The 26,364-nt window shown below is 41.0% G+C and overlaps 1 protein-coding gene across 3 annotated transcripts in view; it reads right to left on the reverse strand.

Annotated features, from left to right (window-relative positions):
• Nucleotides 1-302: 302 nt before the first annotated feature.
• GALC (galactosylceramidase) overlaps nucleotides 303-26,364 on the reverse strand; it is a 71,306-nt gene continuing 45,244 nt past the window's right edge. For 2 of the 3 annotated variants that reach the window (XM_014596399.3, XM_019481690.2), the window contains exons 15-17: nucleotides 22,327-22,490; nucleotides 20,443-20,519; nucleotides 14,247-17,295 (exon numbers count right to left, since the gene is read on the reverse strand). In XM_014596399.3, coding sequence (XP_014451885.2) covers nucleotides 17,152-17,295; nucleotides 20,443-20,519; nucleotides 22,327-22,490 — 385 coding nt within the window. In that variant the 3' untranslated portion in view covers nucleotides 14,247-17,151. Of the gene's footprint in view, nucleotides 529-3,826; nucleotides 3,892-14,246; nucleotides 17,296-20,442; nucleotides 20,520-22,326; nucleotides 22,491-26,364 lie in introns of those variants that run through there. The other variant, XR_002088470.2, reaches the window with a different exon arrangement.

Raw genomic sequence — 26,364 nt, forward strand, 5'->3', positions numbered from 1 at the left:
CAATTGGATCGTAAAATGATCATACGTGGTTCAGTGATATAAACACCCTCAAGAAGTGTAACATTAGATTAAAGTGCCATGTGGGTATAAGTGATGCAGTGAATTTCAAAGTCATAAATGCAAAAGGCAAGAGGGGGTAGGGACAGGGAGAATTGTAAAGACAATGGAATAACTCCATAAAATTCAATTCAATCATGGTCTGTACAGCACTTGATTTATTGTGTTTAATAAAGTATCTTAAAGACCATGTTTCAATACACCATGGTATTTTATTTAGTTAATTTGCTCTAGTACAAAAGATGGTATTTAACAAATATCTCTTACTAGCAAAGGATTAAATGAGTTTAGAACTACCTCCCATAAAAAGAGAAAATGAACACAATGCAACTAAAACCAGGGCAACATATGAGTTGCACCTCTCGGGCATGGTATCCCCAGGACAACAATGAGGATTATCTCTCTACCTGCTCTTAGAATATAGGAGAAAAAGGAGATCAGTGAAGTGAAGCATCGCATGACTTCTTGTAGCTGAAAAAGAGGAAGAAAATAGGGAAAACAATGTTTGTCTGTGGCTGACTTACATAGATTGACACAATTTCAGAAAGTGTTCACATGTTATGGTGCTGAATAACAGGTAACTGCCTGGAGTGAAATCCTACCTCCCCTGAACTCTATGCAAAACTCCTATGGATTTAAATGGAGTCAGGACTAGATTGCTCTAGACAAGATTACAGAGAAAGACAAATTGATACCATGGCATTCACAGGGATCCTGTGCAACATGTATGTGGTAACTTCACAACCTAGCTCTCCTCTGTTAATTAGTGGATCATAATTTAGCTTCACTGTCTCCTTCTGATCCATCCCTTGGATCAAATTTGCACATCCAAGTTTTCTAGCTGCCTGAAATCTCTATACTGCTTTATAAGGGAATCCCTAAAATAATGCCCTACTTCAAACTTTGATGAAGTTTGTACCCAAATATCATAGCTATGACTACAACTAGTTTGGAAACACTTTTTCCACCTCAGAAAACTTAGAGAAATTGCAACAATTTTCTGTTCTGCATTGAAACAAAACTTTTCAAAGTCTTTCACAAGAGAAACAGAGATGGGAGAGAGAGCCAAGCAGCAAAGAGCCTAGTGGTCAGTTGCTCACATATAGCATGGCAGATCCAGGTTCAGGTTCTTAGTCTTGTTTTTCATGCCAAGAAATTGGATCTGGGTCTCCCATAGGCTAAGTTAGTGCCCTAGTCACCAAATACCCTTGCTACTCTGGGGCTGCCAAGAATCTCTCTCCCCCCACATCACTGGCCACAAATTGAATCCTAGGATTTTTTTTCCCCAACACCAGTTTAATATAAAACAACAGGGAAAGATTTTGGTTTCAACAAATTGGAAATTTCCAAAGAATAAACATTGAGTTGTAAGATTCCAGGTCACCTCAAGCTGTGCCTCATCTCTGTTTTTCACCCACTTGAACCCTGCACTCTTCACACTCTAAAATGGTTATCCATGCAAACAGGGGACTGATGATGCCTGGATCCAGAAGATATACAGGAAACATAAATAGGAGCAAGAGCCTCAAGATGAAGCAGAACAAGATTAGACTAGAGATTAGGAGGAGCTTCTGCTTACAAGGATGGTCAAGCAGTGGACCAAGCTACCTAGAGTTGTAGTGGGACCTCCATACTCAGAATTTTGCAAAAGCAAGTTAGACAGACCCTTTGCTGGCATGGTTTAGTCAGTGATGACCCTGCCTCATGCAGAGAACTGGATTAGATAACCTCATGAGGTCCCTTCCAGCACTACCTTCCTATGAACCTATAATCCAATATGGTCACTGCAGTGTCTTGCTAAAAGACATCTAAATTAGAGGTGGTCCAAAATTTGCCAATAGACCATTTTTGTTGTAAAATACTGATCTGACAGAATGGGTAAATTCCATAGGAAGTCAGTCACCCAGGAAGAGGCCAAAATTATCTTTTTCCTTCCATAAATAAATAAATATTATATATAATTGTACTATTTGCAGATGGAAAAAAATGTCCAAGAAATCAAAATTTTCACAAAAAGTTATATTATTTTCCACCCAGCTCTTCTTAAACAGTTATAAGGGGCTAACTATGACAGGAAATGTGAGAGAGAGGTCTTTTCAGTCTATTTTTGGGACCATCTAAATGAAAAGTATATAATTCCATTAACGTATTAGAGGGATTCTTTGATATCATAGTGAAAAAAATCTACATCTTTCACAGAAGCAAGTTTGAGTATCAAGAACTGTGCTTCAAGTATTGTTGAGCACAAAAGGGCAGTGGCATTTTGTTTTATAATTGCTGCACTACCATTATCTAACTACAGTCCTGAAGGGTGAATTCTATTGTATAAAGGCCGACTACATATAATACAAGCTACTCCTTTCTTTTAGAACAAAGTAGCTTTAAAGGACAAGGACTGTGTGAAACACTTTGATAATATTCTATTCTCCAACAAAATCATATTTTTATACTTGGAATAATACAATAGCAGTGGCACAGTACTATTCACCATTAGATATGAAGCACCTAAAGATGGGATTAGTGACATTAATCCCATTTTTGAGACAGGGAAGCCGAGGCATAGATGGACAACCCTGCCACCTTCAGCAAATCATAATCGTTTGACTGCCATTACAGCAGTACACTGCGAAGGTCATTTTCCATTGCCAGAAGCACTGTGCAAAAAATCAAAGTACAAAATCTATTGCTGTATGAGGAATGTAGCTCTATTGATAAGTCCAGCAAGTGAAATGGAGACCTAAATACAAGCACCAGGCTAAGACAGTAGAATTTTGCCCATCTCTCTCTCTCTCTCTCAAGATGTTCTACCATCTTAAATTGAACCTGGTGGCCATCTGAGCAATAGGCTGCCTTCCAAAAGGTGTGCGACTTGGGTACAAATTAAACTAGTGAAACATGAACAAGACACTTGAACTTGCACAGGATCTAATTGCCAGGGCTGCTAAGAACACTGAATACCAGTCAAAGTTAATGAGAGTTACAGATTCTTAATAGCTGAAAAAAAAAATCAGATCTATTCATTCCTTCAATACATCCTACTGCAGGCTTGCTCCTACTTACAGTCTAGTTTTTAAGTTTGGTTTGAGTCTTTCATATGTTACAGCATTTTCCCTCAGAAGCTTTCAAGATAAGTTTGCTCTCGGCTACATGTTATGCATAGATTTCTGAGACATCAGATTATCATTAGGCTATGTACCCAGAGCTCCTGGTTATTAAAGTTAATGTTCTGCATTAAATATTGTACCACAGAGCAGCCCAAGTGTTAGCCAGCAGTGGTGCACTGGGGCCAAGCAAGGAGCTCATCATTAAGGAGGGGGAACCAGAAGTACAAGCTATGCCCGCAGTTGGCAAGCGCTGATTTAGAGAAGCAGCTCACTCAGGCTCTTCTCTCTCAGGAACTGAAGTTCTTTCATAAGTAAATTCATTCGCTAAATAATCCACACAGAGCATCTCAAAATGACTCAAACCATCACAAACATGCTGCCAAACTGCATCCCTGTGCTGACTACACAAAAAGTGTAGTAATCAGGAGCAGCATCCTGGTGTTATCTTGCTTACTGAGACAGACCCATATAACTCACCTGCTCCAAAGATGTTTGCAAATAACTGCTGTCCTCCACAGGCCATAAGATGCCTTGGGATCTCTCTCCTACCTTACAGTATATTCTTCTCTGCTTAGCTAAGCTTTTTTGGAGGTAAGCAATTGGCCTTCAAATTACTGCAAGCAAAAGGAAAAACCTATCAAGGTTTAATGATCATATTTCATTACCTTACTACTCAATGGAAAGGTTGTGTTCCAGTCCTTTTGCAACAGAAGCCAGCTCATCCCAGGAACTAAAGGAGGGAAATGCAAATTGAAGATCTGTAGCATTTTCAGGACATATACCATCAATTAAAGGCAAGCAATAAGAAAAAGGACTGTGACCAAGGTGTGCAGGATGTCTAAGGAACTATAAAGCAAGCCAATAAAATTCAATGGGATTTCATCAAGAAAATACATTACATAAACAAGCAAACAAGCAATATTAAGGTTTTAAGCCTATAAGCCAAGTTTCTGTAGTTCTTCAAATGAAATCAATCCTTTCATTAGACAGAGGGATGCAATACTCCCATAGATGTGATTACCTAATCCCTCCTTTCTATGCAGCAATTCAAAGGAAAAGGCACTGAGACCGGCTGTGTACTCAGTCAGAGATTCTTTTGGAACCAAGAACCCCACCAAAGCCCGGTCTTATTCTATCATTTTAAGTACTTCAGGAATGAAAACGAGACTTAAGGCATTCAAATATTCTGAAAATGTGTTGCTTTTCTAGTGATTAGAGAAGGTGCCCATCTCTCTCCCCTAAGTCTTTGGCCATGTGTTGACTTTCTCTTGAGCTGCTTGAGTGGCCCTTAGGCCTATCCTCCCTTCCAGCTTGCCCCTCAGGTCTACTTTCCTTCTTTTCTTTGTATCCCAGTCCCCAACCCCAATGACACAGCTTTCTGCCACTCCCCTGTGCTGGGCCCAAATTCAGAACATCCAACAGCCTACATAGGTAAAACGAGGCAACCATTTTTCCTTCAACCCAAACCCACTATTTTGGTGTCTCAGACTCTGACCCTTATTTCTGCCCCAAACGTGTTAAAATTATGTTTACAAACAAACTAGGAAATACAACAACAGCCCCCAAATTCCCAGATGCATAATGCAAAAACTCAATTTCATGACCCTATTTCCCGCAAAACCCTTACCTGAAGTCCTTGTTTGTTGTCATGTCTAATCTCAGTTTTGCAACTGCATCTGCTTATGCATACCTGCTTCCTCCGATACAAAACCTCAAAGTAAATAGGCCTGCATGCTGCAGAGCTTGCACTTGTGGAAGTGCACTATTGCCCTTCTGAGATCAGAGCCTAAGAATATAAAGCTTTTCAGAGAAAGGCTCACGCATCTTAATTGCTTGTCAAGCAATATGCAAACTTTTGATGCAATAGAAACAGTAATCATACATTTCATGATTGAGAGATGTGAGGGTGGGAGATAGAATGGGGGGCACATAGCACTCATGGCACATCTAAAATTTACATCTGTGTGCTTTTGGTAATAGTTGAAGGCTTTAGTCTTTGCCAGACAAATCTGCATGGGCAATAGATCCTCTAAAAACACTCTGTTTTGTTTAGCTTAATCTGTTTTGAGCAGATACAAAATTAGTAAGAGGTGAATGAATATTCCTTGTATAGGCAGCAAGAGGTTGTGTGCACCTGAAGCTTTCCATAGTTTCAACACCATCTTTCCCCACAAAGAACATTTCCATTTCATTGTTGAGGGCGATGGGTCACAGACCCTGCAAGACATTTGTTACTTATAGTAACACTGCCATCTTGTGGCCCAAGTGTGGAACACAAGTTTCTCTTCCTCCATGAACTTGTCACAAAAGATAAAAAGTCCAAGGTTCATGTCAAACCTCTATTTTTCATTTGGAAACCAATCTTTGTGATACCGCTATTGATTTTTCTGAGTACAGATCAGACTTGCTATAATGAGGTTTTTTTGTAGCCTGAAGTATGAGCTACCCTTTTTGACTGTCTGGGACGAGTGGTGTTTTCAAATATTGTGTCAGTCACACTCAATGAACTGGAATAGCATTGCTGTTTATCTGTTCTTGGTTAGGACTAAGAGGCTTTTCACAGGAGAATAGGCCTCAAGTGAGGAAAACATAGCTACAGTTAAGCATGACTGGTATACATTAACTTAAGAAACAGGACTTTAAAAAAGGAAACTACTTCCATGAACAGATATACTAGGCCTTTGGTTTTTCTTTCAGGCCATCCTGGCTACTTCTTTGACAGATACTGCCCCTTCCTTTGGGAAAAAAATGTAGTATGAAATCTTCCCTCAGTGCATTGCAGCTAAGGGGGAAATCACTGCCTCCCCCATGGGCAGGAGGCTGGAAATTGTGACCTGGTGGGAAACTCCAGTATAGAGCTTCCCACAAAACAAACTGCTGGGAGTCCAAGCATTGTTCCTGCCAAGCTCTGACCTTCTCAAGTGTCATAGATTCATAGATGTTAGGGTCGGAAGGGACCTCAATAGATCATCAAGTCCGACCCCCTGCATAGGCAGGAAAGAGTGCTGGGTTCAGATGACCCCAGCTAGATACTCGTCTAACCTCCTCTTGAAGACCCCCAGGGTAGGGGAGAGCACCACCTCCCTTGGGAGCCCGTTCCAGACCTTGGCCACTCGAACTGTGAAGAAGTTCTTCCTAATGTCCAGTCTAAATCTGCTCTCTGCTAGCTTGTGGCCATTGTTTCTTGTAACCCCCGGGGGCGCCTTGGTGAATAAATCCTCACCAATTCCCTTCTGTGCCCCCATGATGAACTTATAGCCAGCCACAAGGTCGCCTCTCAACCTTCTCTTGCGGAGGCTGAAAAGGTCCAGTTTCTCTAGTCTCTCCTCATAGGGCTTGGTCTGCAGGCCCTTGACCATACGAGTTGCCCTTCGCTGTACCCTCTCCAGGTTATCCGCATCCTTCTTGAAGTGTGGCGCCCAGAATTGCACGCAGTAGTCCAACTGCGGTCTGACCAGCGCCCGATAGAGGGGGAAGTATCACCTCCCTGGACCTATTCGTCATGCATCTGCTGATGCACGATAAAGTGCCATTGGCTTTTCTGATGGCTTCGTCACACTGCCGGCTCATGTTCAACTTGGAGTCCACTAGGACTCCAAGATCCCTTTCCACCTCTGTGCCACCCAGCAGGTCATTCCCTAGGCTGTAGGTGTGCTGGACATTTTTCCTCCCTAGGTGCGGCACTTTGCATTTCTCCTTGTTGAACTGCATCCTGTTGTTTTCTGCCCACTTGTCCAACCTGTCCAGATCTGCTTGCAGCTGTTCCCTGCCCTCCGGCGTGTCCACTTCTCCCCATAGCTTTGTGTCATCTGCAAACTTGGACAGAGTACATTTCACTCCCACGTCCAAGTCGCTGATGAAGACATTAAAGAGTATCGGTCCAAGGACCGAGCCCTGCAGGACCCCACTGCCCACACCCTTCCAAGTCGAGACCGACCCACCCACCACGACTCTTTGGGTGTGACCCTCTAGCCAATTCGCCACCCACCGGACTGTGCAGTCATCCACATCACAGCCTCTTAATTTGTTCACCAGTATGGGGTGGGATACCGTATCGAAGGCCTTCCTGAAGTCCAAGTATACGACATCCACCCCTCCTCCTGTGTCCAGGCGTTTCGTAACCTGGTCATAGAAAGAGACTAGGTTGGTCAGGCATGATCTGCCCGCCACAAACCCATGCTGGTTTCCCCTCAGCATAATTTGTCCTGCCGGGCTCTCACAAATGTGAGCCTTGATAATTTTTTCAAATACTTTACCAAGGATGGAGGTGAGACTGACCGGCCTATAGTTGCCCGGGTCCTCCTTCCTCCCCTTTTTGAAAATGGGGACCACGTTAGCCCTTTTCCAGTCCTCTGGGACTTGGCCCATGCGCCACAAGCGTTCAAATATTCCCGCCAGTGGCTCTGCAATGACGTCGGCCAGTGCCTTCAGCACCCTCGGATGGAGCCCATCCGGGCCTGCCGACTTAAAGGCATCCAGTTCTTCCAAATGACTCTGCACCGTCTCAGGGCCTACGCATGGAAGTCTGGCACCTTGCTGCTGCCTCTCTACAACCCCAGTGAGAGACTTGTCGTGTCCCTCACTTAGGAACACTGAGGCAAAGAACTCGTTGAGGAGTTCAGCCTTGTCCCCCCTATCTGTCACCAATTGCTTCTGCCCATTTAGCAGGGGTCCTATTCCTCCCTGGGCCTTCCTTTTACTCCCAATATATCTAAAAAACAATTTCTTGTTGTCCTTTACTTGGGTTGCCATCCTCAGCTCCATGGTAGCTTTGGCCCGCCTAACTGCCTCCCTACAAGCACGAGCAGAGGAGGTATATTCATCTTTAGTGATCTCACCCTGTTTCCACTTTTTATGTGCTCCCCTTTTGGCCCTTAAGCTGCCCTGGATTTCTCTGGTCAGCCATGGAAGCCTCCTGGCCCCTTTCCCTCTTTTGCCTCGCTCGGGGATCGTCTTGCTTTGTGCCCAAAGGATCGTTTCCTTTAGGCACAGCCACCCTTCTTGGGCACCCATCCCATCAAAACTCCTACTCTGCAGTGCTTCCTTGACTAATCGCCTGAGTGCAATGAGATCAGCTTTCCTAAAGTCTAGCACTTTTACCCTACTAGTTACCTTACCCACTCGCCGTCTTATGTTGAATTCTATTATAAGGAATAGTGTCCTGTGATTCCCAGGGGACAAAGTGTCCAGGGCCACAAGCCTCAATGCCAGATATGGTCTCCAGTGCTATCTACTTCCCTGAGTTTTCTGCACAGCTCCATTGGAGAAGAGGCTCTGTAAAGGAAAGTATCACCTTGGCTACTTTAGCTTCTCTGGAGAACCGCTTTGGGGACAAAAGTAAGTGGTGGTGATGTGCAGGTACTTCAGCTTGCTGAGTCTTACTATAGCTGCCCCTGGCATGATGCTTGAATGCAAGACCTAGTGGTCTTCAAAGGAAAACTAGTTGGTGTATGGAGTCAAATGAGTCTCCGTGTCCATGCCAAGGGGCTCTGTGCCCATATCATGACTCTTGGTAGTAGGAGAGACTTCTCAATGCCCCAAGGATTTTTAAAGGTCTTTGTCATGAAGCAAATCTGTCATGAAGATGCCCTTCAGGGAAATATATAAAAGAAAAAGTGTGACATCTGATGTGACTTTGTCCATACAGTATAAAAGACTCAGAGCTGAGGTACATTGGCACTGAGACAGAAACTTGAAGTATGTTCATCTGATTGCTAATTTGGATTGAAAATGGATTTTGAGCTATTAAGCCAGAGCCTTTCCATGTACTAAACTAATTCTCATTAGAAAAAGGAGACAGCCAGACATCCTTTAGATCCATTAAGAAATAATGGTTTGAGCCTTTACAGTACCTGCATCCACTTTTAGTGAGGAAATGGAGGTACAAGACCAGTTACATGACAGTGTCACAAATGGAGACACCCCAACACTGAAGACTTGGCTTCTACATTTAGTCTTACATTGCCTCAGTTAAAACGAACAAGAGCTTTGATTTAGAGTTTTCCTCCTTTGATTGACATGCTCCAAATCTCAAGATGAACAGCCAAGACATTTAAATGCTCTAATAAGCTTTCCAATTTCAATTTATTGCAATTTATACAATACCACCACCATTTATTTACATTGCAATAATTCAGTACCACCACATAGTGCCCGGGAGTTATTTCAAGTATCAATACAGTTATTCAGGGGTATAGGTTGAAGCTGTGTTGGTCTAAGAGCATAAGCACAAGAGGTTCTTTGGGTAAATTTGCTATCTTTTATTAGACCAACTAAAATAGTTGGAAAAATTCTTCTTTGCAAACTTTTAGGTACAAACACCCTTCATCAGGCTGAGGAAGCATCTGCAGTCGGTCTGTGCCCTTCATGAATGAAACAGAAAAGAAGCCAGAGACCAGTATGCATGCGAGAGAGCCAGACCGTGAAGATGGAAAATGAGGCAGTCAATGGGTGAGACAGCTGGGGGTGGGGGAGAACCTAGACCTGATGATAGGAATATAGCTAGTACTATGGTTATTCTTAACTCAAGGCAGTGTTGAGCAATACTAACTTTGAGGTAAGAATTATTAGGGATTCCCTTTTAGCAATGCAGGGCCAGTGATACGCAGTTAGACAGTCCAGATTAAATAAAGTAAAGGGCATCAGTTAACACCTGCAAAGAAGCCAGCTCAATAAGGAGGTTAAAGAATGAACGTGACCCACAACCTTTTCAATAAATAAACACACAGTAGCGGTGAAAGACACTTCAGTAGGATGTTGTAAAGCTAGGCACACATGAACGTATTGAGAAATACACACATACACCCAGAAAAAAAATTACAAAGTTTCTAATCAGCATGCTAATTTACTGGAAGCCGAAGAAACTTCTGTGAAGCAGTTGTCTTTTGAGATGATCGCTGAGTAGTACCGCTGAGTAACCCCAGCAGAAGTCTTCAAAGGCACCTGCAGCTACTGCATAGACTCATAAGGAAGGTGGTAAGCACAGACTTGCAGTAATCCGTCTTTGAAATGATAAAAGCAAGGCAGCACCCTCTGTGCATCAGGCTTCATAAAAAGAAGTCAATTGTAAAAAAAAATGGTGGTGGTAGAGGGAGATATGAAAAAAATAAAAACATGATATGAAAGTAAAAATAAACTTTGAAAACTATTAACACCTCTATCTCCTGATTTTTCTGAGAAGTGTGCTTCAAAATCCAGCAGTTCATTTTAATGGAAAAGAAAAGGGGGGGGGGGGGGGGGGAAGGTATTGTGGGGGAGGGGAGGTATGGATAAATTTAAAATGTATACTATTTTGAAAGTTGGGGCGGGGGGTTAGGGGACAGGAATTAATCCCACACAAACTGTTCTTCAGTTATATGCTTCCTCCTATCCCATAGCCACTGGAAGCTTTGCAGGGAAGTTCACTCCTGAATGAAACACCTGTTAAACACCAGTTTGTCTAGTCAATCCCATGGGAAGTGGAAACTAAATGCAACAGTTTCCTTGTGCATGAGGTGAGAGTCCCCCTCCCCCTTTCCCAGCCCACTCCCTCACATGCCAGATCAACCACATGTGGCATCCACTCCAGCCTCTCTGGGACACATACCGCATGTAACACCCGCTCCAGCTGATCCAGGACCTGCACTGCATGCAGCGCCAGTCAAGGACCCATGGTGCATGTAGCATGGGTCCCAGACCCACGTGAGAGGATGCTGTGCAGCACATAACTGTGCACAGCACACGTCCCAGATTAGCCAGGGTGAGTGCTGCATGCGACACTTATACCAGACCATGCGGAACAGGAGCCTCATGCAGCACACATCCCCCACCCTGCCTGTGGGGCAAGGCAGACCTGCAAAGGGAACATGTTTGTAGAGCATCTTTACCCTTTTCTTCAGAGGATATTTTTTCTTGCTTGGCACAAAATATATTTTTGGTGAACAAACTACTTGAAGAATTTTGAAAGTATTTGGAGAATTTCACCCAGGTTTAGTAATAGGGTAAAAGTAACAGAAATGTGGTCAGAACATCAGCAAAGCCTTTTCAGCTGTGAGATTTTAAGATGTGGAATAATCTGTCATGATAGAGACTGAAAGCACCCCTCTCCCAGCCTGGTATATTTTTAAAAAGCTAGATGGGGCCTGAGGCTGGAACCTGAAATTCAGAGAATAATTTTGCCCTGGAAGAGAAATGAACGGGATGATGCATTAGGCCTTTCCCCATCTCTATCTTCTACTACAGGTTTTGCCCTGCTAAGGTGAGTGAATTTCATACACTGCTAACAAAGTGCATTTTAGAATAAAAGCATCAGCAGAGAGATGAGAGGAAATTCAAGCTGAACCATTAACAAGCAACATCAGAGTGAATAGGAAATAGGCAGCTTGAGCAGAGACATTGTTTGTCCCAGTGCAGCTTTATAGATCTCCTATACTCCGACATTAGTGTGCACCTCAACTCAGCACAAAACCTGACTGATCTCTTGCTGTTTTAGAGCTCTGTGAACACCACTGTTTATTGCTCCCACTACAAGAGCAATCACATTAGAGAAGAACATGGACATCCTTAATAGGATTTGCTGTTTGTCACTGCGGCATGCTCCTTTCAACCTGCCTCGTATAACAACACTATATAATCAGGCTGCATCTGCCATAGAGCTTTTCATTCAAAGCTCTCACAACTGGCGATATACTTTTAAACTACGTCACTCTTGGAAGGACAAGAAAATGAGTTTGCCTTCTCCCTCTAAGCCTGCCATGTCCTAGCGCAGAAGACACTTTCAGAAACTGAAAGATTATTTTCAGGACAGAGACATATTAATTAAGCATTTCTAGGTGGGCTAGTTTATAGCTGCAGAACAATGGAGAATGCACAGGCCTGAGTTGTAATCCAGATTTGCCAGAGGCACTGCTCAACCTGTAGCATTCCTGAGGTGCTGAGACCCATGCGCATAACATAAAATAAAACAAAAGCAGCAAGTAGACAACCTCCCACCCCACAGGGAAAGCTGCATATCTGAGCTGTACACTCCACACCAATAACAGAAAGGATGATGAAGGAAAACAAGCATATGAAAAACACACACAGGCCAATCACGTGTACATTATTTTTGCTACTGACTTAAGTTTCTTCATGGATTTTAGCCCTACTTCAGGTATACAGTGGTGAATGACTTGTGCTGTCATGTGATAGCTGCAAGGTTATTTTACTCCTCTTAAAGAATTTGATGTTTGGACCCTACATCCATTGATGATCTCTTGCTTATCTTCAAGCAAGGGATAAACCAGCATCTCTCAAGCCAGTAAGCTGTTCGAGGTAAAGACTTGTTTTAGTCCTGTGTTTGCACAGCACTTAGCACAGCTAGGCACATGACTAGCACTTGAAGGCATTAAATGCTATACATTTGTTCTATAGGATTATTCTTGGCCTTCTTTTAAAAAGATTGATTCTACAGAATAGGACCTTTGTCAGGACACTTAAACATACTTATTATGAAGCCCAATGAGAAATGGAAGGAGTATGCTGGGGTGGGAGGGGAAGGAAGGAAAGCAGGACAATGGAAGTTTTCAGACTGCAGATACAGATTGCCTCCAGAATGAACCTATAACACTGACTGTCAGGATACTAGCTAAGCATCGGTCATGTTCTACTTCTGGTAAGTCCAGGAATTTAAAATTGCCATTTTGTCTCAGTGTGGGCACAATCTATTCTACAAAGAACTTTAGTGTTTGTGCCCCAATCATTATCACACTCTGTCGAACTGTGACTTCAGCAGCAGTCAGTTACTTTCCCGTGCTGCCACAGAGAAGAGCACCTGCAGTGGGAGCATTCCCCATGCCACCATGGGGAAAAGCAGAGGACTCAGCTGGGCCTAGCATCCCCTGCCCTCCCCACTCCCAACTCAAGCTTGGTCACTCCAACCTGCAAGCTAAAATGGTTGCTAACCACTGATCTTGATAGTTAAACATCTGAATATAATGGTAGCATGAAAGCATCTAAGATGCGACACCAGCATTCTAGGCAGACCCAGACCAGGAGTCAGCAGCCTTTCACTAACAGCAGCCAAATGGTACAGTTCACTCCTAGGGTGGGCCAGAGGCAGCAGTTAAGATGTTTTACCACCAGGTGGCACAGTCTCACCACCTAAAACTAACTAGTGAGCTATAATGACAGAACATACTTCACAGGGCAGTTAAAAATCTCTTCATGTGCCAAATTTTGCCCATAAGCTGTAGGCTACTGACCTGCCTTAGACCACTTGAAAATCCCAAATGTGATACAGGCTACCCAGAGAGGTTGTGGAGTGTCCATCCTTAGAGGATTTCAAAAACTGGGGAGATAACTTGGCTGGGATGACCTAGCAGGGGGTTTGAGTAGATGACCTCCTGAGGTCCCTTCCAACCCTAATTTTCCATGATTCTGATGCATAGTGAGTGCACCCACCCCAGTTCATACAGGTCCTGTAGTCCATCAACCCAGTGCCGGTCACTGGGAATGGTACACTAACCGATTTTCAATCCAGAGTTTGTATTAATGAAGATGTTTGTTATGACAGTGTTCAGCTGCACCTCCAATAGTAACTTTGTCAAGAAGGCCGAGAATATCCAGCCATCTTAAATGTGCTTTATTTGGAATATAATGCAAACTACTGACTTGATATCCTGGAAAAAGGGTTGTCAAGCCTTTCAAGGAATTGTTCTTCTTCTTTAAAAGCTATAGTTTGATATTTTTACCCTCCCTTGAATCAAAATGTGAAAGCTGTGAGTAAATCATGGTTAACCCTATGAAATCCAAGGACTTTTAATATTGATTGGCAAGGAGCTAGAAAGACATCAATGCACTACTTAAGCGTATCCTCACTGTCATTGAGTAATGGCACTTTGCTTATAGAATACCACATCAATAATACAAGCACTAACCCGTAAGTATCTTCTGGAGATATTTGTTAATGAGGACTGTTAAGTCATTAGAAAAAAGTGTAAGAAGCAGAATATTCCAGGCCAGTTAACTTGATGACAAGCATCTTTATTGGAAATCACATATAAAATATTATCAACCTTCTCACTGAAGGATACCAAAACCTACTTACAGACTCACTCTGCACAGATAAAGATTTTTAAAGTGCTTTATTTGCTCATTTGGAATGGATTAGTATTCATAATCAAACACATAAATCTGCCCCTCACTGCAACATTTGACAGCTTATCTGCTATTGCCAAGTGTATTGCAGTCCACTGAAGGGCAAAGATGTGCAAGATGAGTATGCAACATTAATTCACTAAAACAGTTTTCATGAAAATCAAACATTTGAATTCCCTAATTTTTCATTTTATAAATAAACACTATAAAAAACAATATTCCCAGTTATAATGTATGATACATTTAGCACACAACAAAAAGACAGTACAACTGGTCATAAACTAGTGCAAAAAAAAAAAAAAAAAAAGGGGGGGGGGACTCCAAAATTGATCTACTTTCTTTGGAACAGTTACATTATTGATGGTCCCTCATCTTCACAAACTGAGCCTTTAGCCAGAGATGCCAAGAAATCTGTCACAAATCTCCTGTCAGGAAAAAGACTTCTAGTTCCCTTTTAAGTTTGGCTTGAACATTTTTCAATTTAAGTTTTTAAAAATACATTTAGGCATAAGCAATCCAATTTTTCAGAGCTGAAAAATTTGAGCTCCCATTTAAGTCTGTCTGGAATAGGACAGTTATTATTTACATCTTAGTTTCAACTTAATATTTTTCACCCATTTAAAATAAGGAGTGCGATTACAACTAGAGACACTGTTTTACCTTTTTTTAAGGTTAATGTCCTAGCTTATTGTTTAAAAGTTACTTGAATGTATGAGACTCTTTATAAGCAATGCTTTACATACACCTAGCAACCAGAAGTGTCAGTATAACCACTCTAGCTCTAGTGATGAATCATGAGATCTTTCTCCAAAAGCAATTGCCAAAATACTTGCCACCTTCAAACTGCAAAATATGAACCTGAAAAGTGGCCCGCTTTAAATGACCACTCAGGGACTGAACAATCAACTGTTTAGCAGAATGCATCTTTTAGCAAAGAGTAGATCAGAAATGCCCTCTGTGTTTAGGTCTGCCTCTCAAGACAAGAGATGGTCCTAGTGAAAGTGAGCTTGCACAGGTTTCAGCACCTTAACAACTCAGGAGTTTGTCAGTTAGAACAGAAGTGAAATATGAAATGTCAGTCCTTCATAGCATAACAAGACAAATGTCCATTTCCCCATGGTATTAAGATGACAAAGAGGTATGCCTGGGATGGTTTAGGAATTGTGTAGGGTTTGGACTAGATGACACCTGAAGTCCCTTCCAATCAACTGACTGCAGTAGAACAACAAATAGAAATAAAATGCCAGAAACAACACAGCCTGGAGTAGCAAAATATGAGCATCTCACTCTATACTTCAGGATTTGGTCTACCCTGAAAAGGATAAACTCCACAGCTGATGTAGTAACTTGGAAAGTAGAAATATTAAAGCATAATTAAGGTCTGTTCCCTCAAGAAAAACTTCCTTCAAATCTCTCATGGAACTTAAGTTTACTTGTTATTGTGCCAATACAACTGCTAAATATGCAAATAAGCATTGTCCCATTGTTTCCTTGTCCCTGGTCTGTTTTCATCCATCTGCCATCTCAGACCTGATTTTGTAAGCTTTCCAGCCCAGAAGCTCACTTTGTTCTAAGCTTGCAGTGCCTAGTACAATGGAGTCCTGATGCATGACTGAGGCTCATGGGCACAATGCTAATACAAAAACACCAGCAATGCATGCAAGTAAAACAAAGTAAAAATTAAGTCCAGTCTTTAGAGCCCCACGTTATGTGTGAAAGATGCTTGAAAACCCTTTTAGGACCACAGGCAGCTGTTTCAGGTGACCTACTTCAGAGTCCTACTCTATGAAAAGGAAAAAAAAAAAAAAAAAAAAGGTGTTACATTTATCAATATCCAGAGCCATATCATCTCCCTCTGAAATGAGACCTCTTCATTTCACACTGCTTTGGCAGTATGATAGGGGGAGTTTTCCCTATCACCCAGTAGACCAACATTTTCCAAAGTCAAATACTTGAGAGAATTCCTCATCTGTATTTATATATGAGATCTTCCCTATATTATCTGGGCACCTGGCACACATCAAGAAATCTGCTTTTCCAGGTGGGTGTAAGGGAAAAGTAATTTAAGAAGCAAAACAAAGATTCAAAGGAAAGGTTCCAGCCATCTACAGTAGACTGACAGTTCTACTAATGAAAATGTAGCGAGTTGAAAGTAAGTGGAAGAGGTAGTTTAAAAATAAGGCACTTCCTAAAGGGCCTGTTCAGTGTTTTTCATTCTGCTAAAGGTGATGTCTTTAGACTTTTTCACTTCTAGCCTTTATTGTCTCATCTACAGCTGTGAAAATTACTTCTAATGCACTTGAGTCATGTCTTCCTCAGCCTCAGACTACCTTTGGGGGACACATACAAGTGTCTTTATATTATAATACAACCAAGTACTTTGCTGAAAGGGAAAATGGAAACAACCCTGTCATTTGACAAAGATTCATTTTATTTTATTATTCTAGTATTTGATTCTCATCTGGAGGGTGAAGGGAGTTGGTGCCATAACCATATCAATATTTTAAAACTGAAGCTCTAAAAAGACTTCTATGTACTGCATTTTAACTTGTTAAAAAAGCTTGAGTAAGCTGGGAAATTCAGATGTCAATATTCAAAAAGATTTGCACCCATGATCGGATCTCATCTCTATCTTAAACCAAAATTTACTATTGGATAGTCCAAGCCAAAAATCAGAGAACCTTTGTGATTAATTTACTGACATGCTTACTCCTACGCAGGCATATTCCTAGAAAACAGGACAAAATTCAGATTCCCTGCCAAAAGATAAACCTCAAAACAGCATTTTAAATGATAATTTAAAAAATTGCCTTCAATCTGAATTGGCTCCAAAAAGTAGTAATAGGAAAACAAGCTTCTAAGTGGACCAGAAACATCAACTAGCTTCAACGTGGAAGTTATCAAACTGCGCAAACTCAAAGGAGCGTGTGCCAATAGCTGCCCATCCGTTACTTGGTTTAAATGCAGGGACATTCTCCCAGAGAGGATAGCCATTCAGCCACCCTGAAGCAGAAGACCCCTGTCAAAAAAAAAGTAGTGAGAGGGGGTTAAAGAAGTTGTTTTGCAAGTCAATTTAAATACACAAGCCCAAATATCACTTTAGAAAAGACATTAGGGGAGTCAGACCGTTTTTCCAAAGCACTCTGGAAGTGTGAAGCATCATGTCTTCCACTGCAAACAACTTGAAATGCTTCACCATATGCTTCCATGTTTATCTGCTTAGTTAGCTCCAAATCACATGTTCACGTCTTGCATACTGCTCCTAATTTGCAGCCTTATCCTTGGATTTTAGATTGACTGTACATGTCCACACCTACCATTCAGCCCTCCTGGAAGTGCCAATTAGCCTACCCATAGTATCAGGCAAACATTGTGATCCTAGTTTGGCAGCTAGCAGAACATCATGGCCTACTGGATCATTCCAATGCTTGACAGACTAAGTTAGAGGTGTATCTTTGCTCCAAGTTAACCTGAAACATCCTCTAAAGTCATTAGAAGAGTGCACTGTGCTGGGCAAAAGCCTGCCGGCCAGCCTCCCATAAGCAAACCTTTGCCTTCAGTGAAAGTCCATAGACAGAACCAACTGCAAACAATTCCCACTGGCGACACAGAGGAATAAAAATCCACCTTACTTCACCAGCACTATGTTGGCTCTACAGATTGAAATAGAAAAAACAACAAGAGTGGATACCATTTTAATTCAAACTTCATGAGCTTTGGAATAGGATGGTGCCATTAATACCAAGTTCTCTGTCATGTAAAAATCAGTATTATCTGATACCATTTTCCCACTAGACAATAGTAAGAAAATTCACACCAAGTACCTCAAGAATTGACATTCATATTTGCTAACCAAAAGGGCCAATACAACCATGGGTAAGACCTGCCTGTGGTTTTGTAACAACACTTTGTATGAGATTTAAGTGTAGCTTAGCAAAAACTGAACTCAAAAATCACTCCCTTACCCACAGGATCATCCCTTTCTCTCTAACTCTAAAGACTGAAGATAAGCTACGATTTTGACACCCACAAAGTGAAACATGTCTACTCCATTACGAGTAAACCATGCTGACATATGGACAACTATAACAAGTTTAAGGAGGACTGGCTTCATTTCCAGCATTGCTTACCTAAAGAGATTCCTTCCCAGAGATAGGCCAGGTATAATGACAAAAGTCTGAGGACAAAAATCCTGCTGCTACAGGTTACAGAGAAAAGCTGATAGCAATTAACTGGGAAGATGAATCAAAACCACACAACTGACTGCATCAGTCTAAAGAAATGCTGATGATTCAGCAAGATAAGGAAAAGTGCCACCAAATCTTTAGTTTGTTATTAAAAAATGAGTAGTGAATTCTAGTCAAACTGATTTCCTTCTGTGCTTGGCTGAATGACCCCTTTATTCAGGAACAGTGCATCCCATTCAGTAATATCTACTGAGTGCTTCAAAATGGCTAGCTTCCCACAATGAAGGATAATTTAGAAACAGTTATGGGTAGAGAGGCAGGTTCCCTGCTTGATGCTACAAGCAGACATATAACAGGGGACCAGAAAGGCTCCCTTCAGCTGCCTATAGCATCAATGAGACTAGTATTTGAATACCAAATCCAGAGATGAAACTGGATGCTTAAGCACTTGGTACAGTGCAGCACATAGGGTGCCATCAGTGGCTGTGCTAATGGCAGTGGTGACAGCCAGAGCAGCTGTTGCTATTTTTGTACCTCCAACATCAGGGTTGGTGCATGGGACCAGTGCCCTGGTCTCCCCTATCCTTTGTTATGCTACTAACTGAATCTGGTTTTCATGTCTATATTTAAAAAAGTAACTGAAAATCTGGAAAGGATGCAAAGGCCATGCAGGCTGTAACAATACCTCAAACTCTGGAGAAAATACTTTGCCATGAGGGATTTAAGAGGTCAAGCTTTAGCAGACCCAAAAGGAGTGACTTGTCACATTATTTAAGTACATTCACAGGGAAATTTATCAGATGCTAAAGAGTTCTTCAGCCTAGCAGGAAAAATAAAGAACCTAAAGGCTGGAAGCTAAAGCTTAGAGTAATTTCTAGAGTAGAATTTAAAAAGGTAAAAGGGCTTTAACCACTGGATTAAGATACCCAGGAAAATGGTGGGTTGTCCATCTTTTGGAGCCTTCAGCTCAAGGCCGAATATCTGCTTTCCTGAAAAGTATTTTAGAGCCCAAACGCATGGTATTTTAGCTAGGGTGATCTTTATACTGGAATAAAGAAGGAGCAGATAAGATGTGAATGCACATGCTGATGTAATTTCACCCAATCTTATGTAGTATTACTCCTGACAGAATCAAGGAGTTCCATGGGAACTTGGGGATTTTTCAGCGATTTTTTTTTTTATTTTTTTTTATTGAATCAAGTGCATAGTTGGGAGAGATGACGGCAAACTTTCAGGAACAGAGTGCTCTACTTCAGGTCTCCCAATTATACAGTTGGTCCAATAAAAAGATATTGCCTTAAAAAAAAAAAAAAGTGCTTCCTACATATTCTTGCACTACTGTGGCTACACCACCACTTCAATCCTATTACCCAAGTTACGTGTAGCATAATGGTCGAGTTTAATGCATGCTTCAGGGTAAATTTTTATTTAATGCAGAAAAAGGCTATTATTCATACCACCAGCGCCAAGATGCTGTAACAAGCTGTCACAATGAAATACACAATTTGTCTGTTCATTTCAGTCCTGGTATATTTTAGTGGCATACAAAAAGATGAAAACTGTACTGGAGTAAGTGTGTTCAGATCCTTAGTCAACTCAGAACAACTGGGAGAAATGTTAAGGCCTGTGATATAGGTGATGGCAGATCAGTTGATGATATGGAAAACAATACAGAATTACTCCAACACCCAGGAATGTCATGCAATACAGTCTAGAGAAGAGTGCTCCCTTCAGGGAGTTAGACTGCATAGTTCAAACCCAATATACAACAACTCCCTTGTCTGGTACTGGCCATACCACTCTGACTCAGCACAGCCACCTACAAAACTAGTTCAACATCTCCTTCACTAGGGTAATTGTGGAGACTCATAGTTTGTACATGTAAAATACTAGTATTGTCGTGTGTGTTTTGATTGCCGTTACTGAACCGCCAGTCTGATTGATGCAAATAGAGTTGTAAGCAACTCCTTCATCCTTACCTTGAGAGCCAGAGTGAGTGTGTGCCAAGTTCTGTCTCGGACACCAGCGAGCCCCTTCATCAGAACTACTTTTCTAGCTGCAATAAACGTACAGTGTTACAGTAGCTGGGATGAAAATGCATAGGTACATTGTACAAAAGGCTTGAGTTTAATGTGTGTTTTTGAGAGATGTTGAGAATCTGCAATTTCTATTGGACTTCAACTGGAGCAATGAGGTATGGGAAAAGAAAAAAAAACGAAACAAGGCCTTAATAGATTACCATAAGTTTAAAACATCCAAACAATCATGCTTGGCTAGCCTAACCTGGGAAGGTTTCACTTGTCTCAAGGGACACAACCTGAGATTAGGATACATCAATATTACCAATCAAAGTAGGTTGGCAGTAGAAGTTGCTATCAATTCCACTGCTGTCAAAATGTAAGTGTCTACTTACTAATCATATGCTAAAAAAGGAAGAGAGTGTTCAAATAAAGTTCTTTAAAAATGTCAGTTTGATATTTATCTAGATCACAAAGATATGCTTCTCGATGGGTTTACATGCAAGTACTTGGTTGTCTCCTGAGACTCCTGTCCAAGTGCTCAAAGGGTAAATGATACAAATACATAGCACTCCTTCCTGTGAATTTTAACTGAACCATTGGGTTTGGTGTTAAGCTTTAGTTTTCACCTGGAAACATCTTCTAGACAAGATGGAAAACTGTTGACCTGACTATTACTGATCAACTGAAAATAGCAAATATTTTCCCATAGTACAAGGGTATTAAATATAACTGCCAAATTCCAGTTTAAAAAAAGTCATGCCAACCAAAACCCCCTTGGCTTCATCATCTGGATGAATCCTTTTCTCAATATTGTATCACAGTGGTTGGATAGTGTTGCTGTGAACTGTTAACAAAATCAGGAATGCAGTCACTTCTGGAATAAAATTTCAGCAGCAAGTACTGTTTAGGTTCCTATTAAAGTAAAGTAAAGGTAGCTGCTGGATCTTGCACAATGCTGCATGAGGTTAGGACAAAGGAACGCTCCCTACATTTCTACTTTAAACTCTAGCTGGATCTGAAACAGGGAAAAAGATACAAACGCCCACAAATATAAAGCGACTTCTGCCATACAGAAGGGGTAATTTTTTAAGGTTCACTACTATGAAGAACTGTACTATTTTAAGTTCCCTTTGTATATCATTTATACTGTAGTACCTTGCAACTGCATTTTAGTTTCTAGAACTTACTGAAAAGCCAGTTTATATGCAAAAAGCAGTATGAAATACACTGACAGGAACAAACACTGCCACTATTTCTGAAAAACTTTAAAAGTTGCTTTCAGTCCAATTCCATCATGTTACTTTTATACTCCCTCTCACAGGTCTAGCAAGCATTGTATTGGTGAAGGCACCTGTGTGTTAGTATGAAATTGCAAGTAGAACACATCATCTAACTATATCTGATGAAGATGTAACAACAGATACTGCAAAACTTACATCTACCTATGTAGGATGTATGTATAATTTATATTATGTATAATTTATTGCATTTAATATGACAATTTTTATTTTTAAAGCAGTTCTCTACAGGCATCCTTATAATACTTCACTATCTACACAGATGTAAGAATGATTAGAATGAATTTGTTTAGGATACCTTTGTCAAGAGGAAATTGGGCCTGGAGCCAATTAGTCTGGACATTAATGTTTCTAATGATCAAAACAAGCTACATGCCAGCCAGTTGCCTGCAGACTCCACTTGAATGGAAAATGACCATCATTACAAGATCGCGGATTTACACCGCAAGTACTGCTCCTAGGAACTTCGGCATCATTCACGGTTTTCTTGCTTTTTCTAAATGGCTCTCCCCCCCAGTGTCTTTGTTAATAACAAGCTACTTACCAAGATCACCAGTGACTCTGTATGTACCATCTGCAAACACCCAGAAGAATATTCCTTTGGTACGTCTAACATATATTCCACCATTATCTACTCTTCCTGCAATGAACACACCACCATCATGTGGGCGTTCTATATAGATGTCACAAGTTATTATCATATTTACCCTGAAAGAGAAAGTTAGTGTTAAAAGGAGCTACAGGTCTCAAGATAATTTACAACACCAAAAATCCTCTTCCTTGGCAGCCTTTCCAAAAGTGATATTAACATGAAGTTCCATCTACAAAACTGCTATTCTTGGTGGTAGCTTCACAGAAAATTTTATTCTCACCCAATGTCTCAAAATTAGTTTAGATGGGTGAAATCAGAGCCAAAATTTCATGTCTTCCTGTTATAGCTACTAAAAATGAAAGGTTAGCTTCCATTTATATAGGGCTTCTTACACAGGCCAACTGCCATCAAGTTGTTACGCAACTTGAGGCAAGTTACTTTGCTTGCCTGCGGCATGATTTCCATGTTAAAATGAATGCAAGTCTTAACAATCTCTGCAGAATACCAAGATCAGGAGAAAACTATGAAAAAGCATTGCAGTTGTACTGAATGAACCCAAAGCAAATCAAATATACTTGGTGTGATGTAAAGTAACAGGTTTTCCAGCTTTTACAGCATCAGCATAAGCAGCTTACACTAGCACCTGATAACATGCAAGACATAATGCAAGGTTCTTTCCTGCTAAAAATTAAGAACTCAATAAGAAGCCTTGAAGATATCTGTAAAATCTAGATCAGGCTGGCACATGAAGCTGTTGACAGTGCACAGTTACACAGGTTTCCACTCAATGTTTCCACTGTATCTAAGCCACAACCCATTTCAGTTGGTAAAATGCATTCTTTCATTTTTTCCACTATCTTTTAAATAACAAAAGCCAACAATTGTCTGACACTGTTGTAACATTTAAAGGATAGGGTTCTTCAATTGCATATTTTATTCATTACAAAGATTTCATAACACTGACTTAGGCAGACATGCACTTTAGCAAAGAGAACAGAGTAACTCCAAGTACAAAACAAAGCAGGAAAATAGATGCTTTCTGAAACTACCATATGAATTATTATGAACACAGGAAATAAGACTGATCCCGTCTTGGACCTACTACAATGAAATGAGGATTGCTAAGATATACACAGCAGCCAGACAAATTTGGCAATGCTGTTGGGAAAGTAAGGCACAGCACTCCAAAACTGAGCCAAAGCCAACTCTAGAGAACAGTGAGGATAAACTCTACTGGTGGCTACAGCTGCAGGCTCCACTTAAATCAAGAAAAGATTAAGAGTTAATTCAATGCTTCAACTCACAGTGCAATAGCATGGGATGAGGGCAGATAATCAATCAAGTAGAGTAAGACTGGCCTTCAACAGAGGATCAAACATGCAAATCAAATGGCCATTAAATTTGAAGCTTGTAGCTATGAAAAAGCTAGTTTGAGCAGTCAGATGCTGGCCTGAGAATGGTAGGACAAGAATCTGAGGTTGTGACCTGATAGGGTCAAGACGAATGATAAGGAGTAAGGACTCAGAAGAAAGCAGGGCTGGTATGCAGTACCACTATAGTGTAGGAATAGGCATGAAAGAACACTGAGATGCATCAATTCTATGGATGCTATAAGAGACCTGGTCAGTGAAGTGAAGTTGTTTTTATACTGGGTCATAAGAAGAAGAAGAAGAAGAAAAAAAAAAAAAACCACACTAAACCCCCCCCACAACCCTTCCGCCAAAAAAAACCAAAAAACAACGCCCCCAAAAAAAAACAAAAAACAACCCCCCAACCCCCCTCCAAACCCACACACTTTGCTGAATACTGGTCCAATTTAATGGGAACCATGGGATGAAACGTGGCAACGCTATGGCTCCTAGGATAAGCAGCATCCAATTACAAGTGGTACAACCAAGCTCTAAAACAGCGTCACTGCTCTTTTGCTAGGCAGGGAATTAGAGATCAGCTAATGGTTAAAATACTTCTCAGAAGAGAGGCAACAAGGGCCACTAAGCTGTGCCACAGTGATAAGGAAGGCAGGCTTAGCTAGCAAGGAAGTCTGAAGAAATCTGATCCTCCCAGATCAAAGCAACAGCAAGTCTTAGAGAAAAAAGCAGTAGGTAGGTATATAAACCGATTTAAAATGTCTCTGAAAATGCTCTTGTTCCAGTAAATATTATGCTTGAAAGATAGGTTTAAGACTTGATTACCATAGTCATTGCTCCCTGAACCATAAGGTAAAATGCTAGGTTTCTGCTGCTTTGGCAATCGCATTGTAACCACCAACCACCCAGGAGCTCATCTGAAAGTGAGATAGAATTATGTGGTTCTCAAGCCAGGTAAGAACTAAAGACATCATATGGGATGTGTTCAATGAACGATCAGAAGGGCAGTTCTTCCAATAACTAACTTCAAAAAGGACATTTGTAATGAAGAGATACTAACCAATCCCATCCACAACTGCACTAAAACATCCTACTGGGATTTTGTCCACACGCACTTCTGACCCACACATACTCCGCAGGTTTTGGACAGCAAACCACTACTTAAGTACAATACACACTTTCACAAGCAATAAAAACTCCCATTCACGTATAGGGCTGCAATAAACTCTCTCTTAGTTTGTTTAGATGATTACTTTCTTTTACTAGGTATCACATGAGTGATGAATCCAGGCATTTTTACCAGAAATGGACAAGTAGTGCATGCTCTGTAGATCAAATCCATGCAATTCTAGGATTAGCCAGAAGGTGACACTCCAAGACCATTGTAACTGTATTGCTTCTTCACATTCACAAAACATGACAAAGCATTACACATTTACACTGAGCTTCAAAAACCAGAAGCAAAAAGTGAGCATAAATAAAATCTAGCTCATCCAATTTAAAGCCACATAAGATTCTCTGCATATTTGTACACAATACATGAAATCATTTGGTCCTTCCTGGCACATCAGCAGGTACTTATTAAAATACCCAAAAGTCTGACCTTGCACATATGAAATACTTCTATATTTGAAGAGCTGGAAACAATCCAAGTCAAATAAGCCACCTACACCAAAAGGTATTCAACTCCATGCGTCACTGGGCACATCTACATGTGTGCTTTAATGCGCAATAGCCTATTTTAATAAGCATTATAGTATCACATAAAAACCACACTATGTAACGTGCATTAAAACAGGCCAACGTGCATTAAGCATCACTTAAAAACAATGGGTGCCTGTACATGAGTGCAGAAGTTACTCCGACACATTAATTACAACACATTGGATGCTGATACACGAGATGCTACAGCACTTTAAATAGAGCAGCTCTCAGAGTCATTCTAATTAAAGCACCACCCTCAGCCCCCAAAGCATGTGTAAAAGTGCGCCATGCTCTTTAGTTAAAATTGGGAAATGCACATTAGGTTGTACCTCACAATGGAGAGTGCATCTACATGTGCATTAAACACACTTCAGTTGATTCAAATTGAATCTAGTACCTCCAAGCACTTGTACACGCGCTCCAGGGGTGGGAAGAGGTGGTGCTTTAATGAGAGCGGCTCTGAGACCTGCTTTAGTTCAAGCACTTCCACCACCATTTTGAAGCACAGGGACACCGATACATGAGACAGGAGGCTGGTGGAGTGTGGTAACTACCACGCTCCAGATGACTCAATCAAATCTGCAGACTCAATTAATCTGCAATCTGCTATTACAGTGCACTGGAGCAGCCTCCATGCTTTTGTACAGGTACTAGGAAAATGATTTAACGCACATTAACAAAAGGCCATGCTTTTAACATGATGCTTAATGTGCACTGGCCTATTTTAATGCGCATTAAGTAAAAAGCACATCTTTAAGTGACACTTTAATACGCATTAAAGTGCATGTGTCGATACATCCAGAGGTATTAGATTTAATGTACATTAAACTAAAGTATGTTAATGCACATATAGACATGCCCACTGTGTCACAGTGCGACTTGCTCAGTTTGCATAATTTACAAATATAGTAGAGGCCCA

This window comes from Alligator mississippiensis, chromosome 2, assembly GCF_030867095.1.
Source record: "Alligator mississippiensis isolate rAllMis1 chromosome 2, rAllMis1, whole genome shotgun sequence".
NCBI lineage: Eukaryota > Metazoa > Chordata > Crocodylia > Alligatoridae > Alligator > Alligator mississippiensis.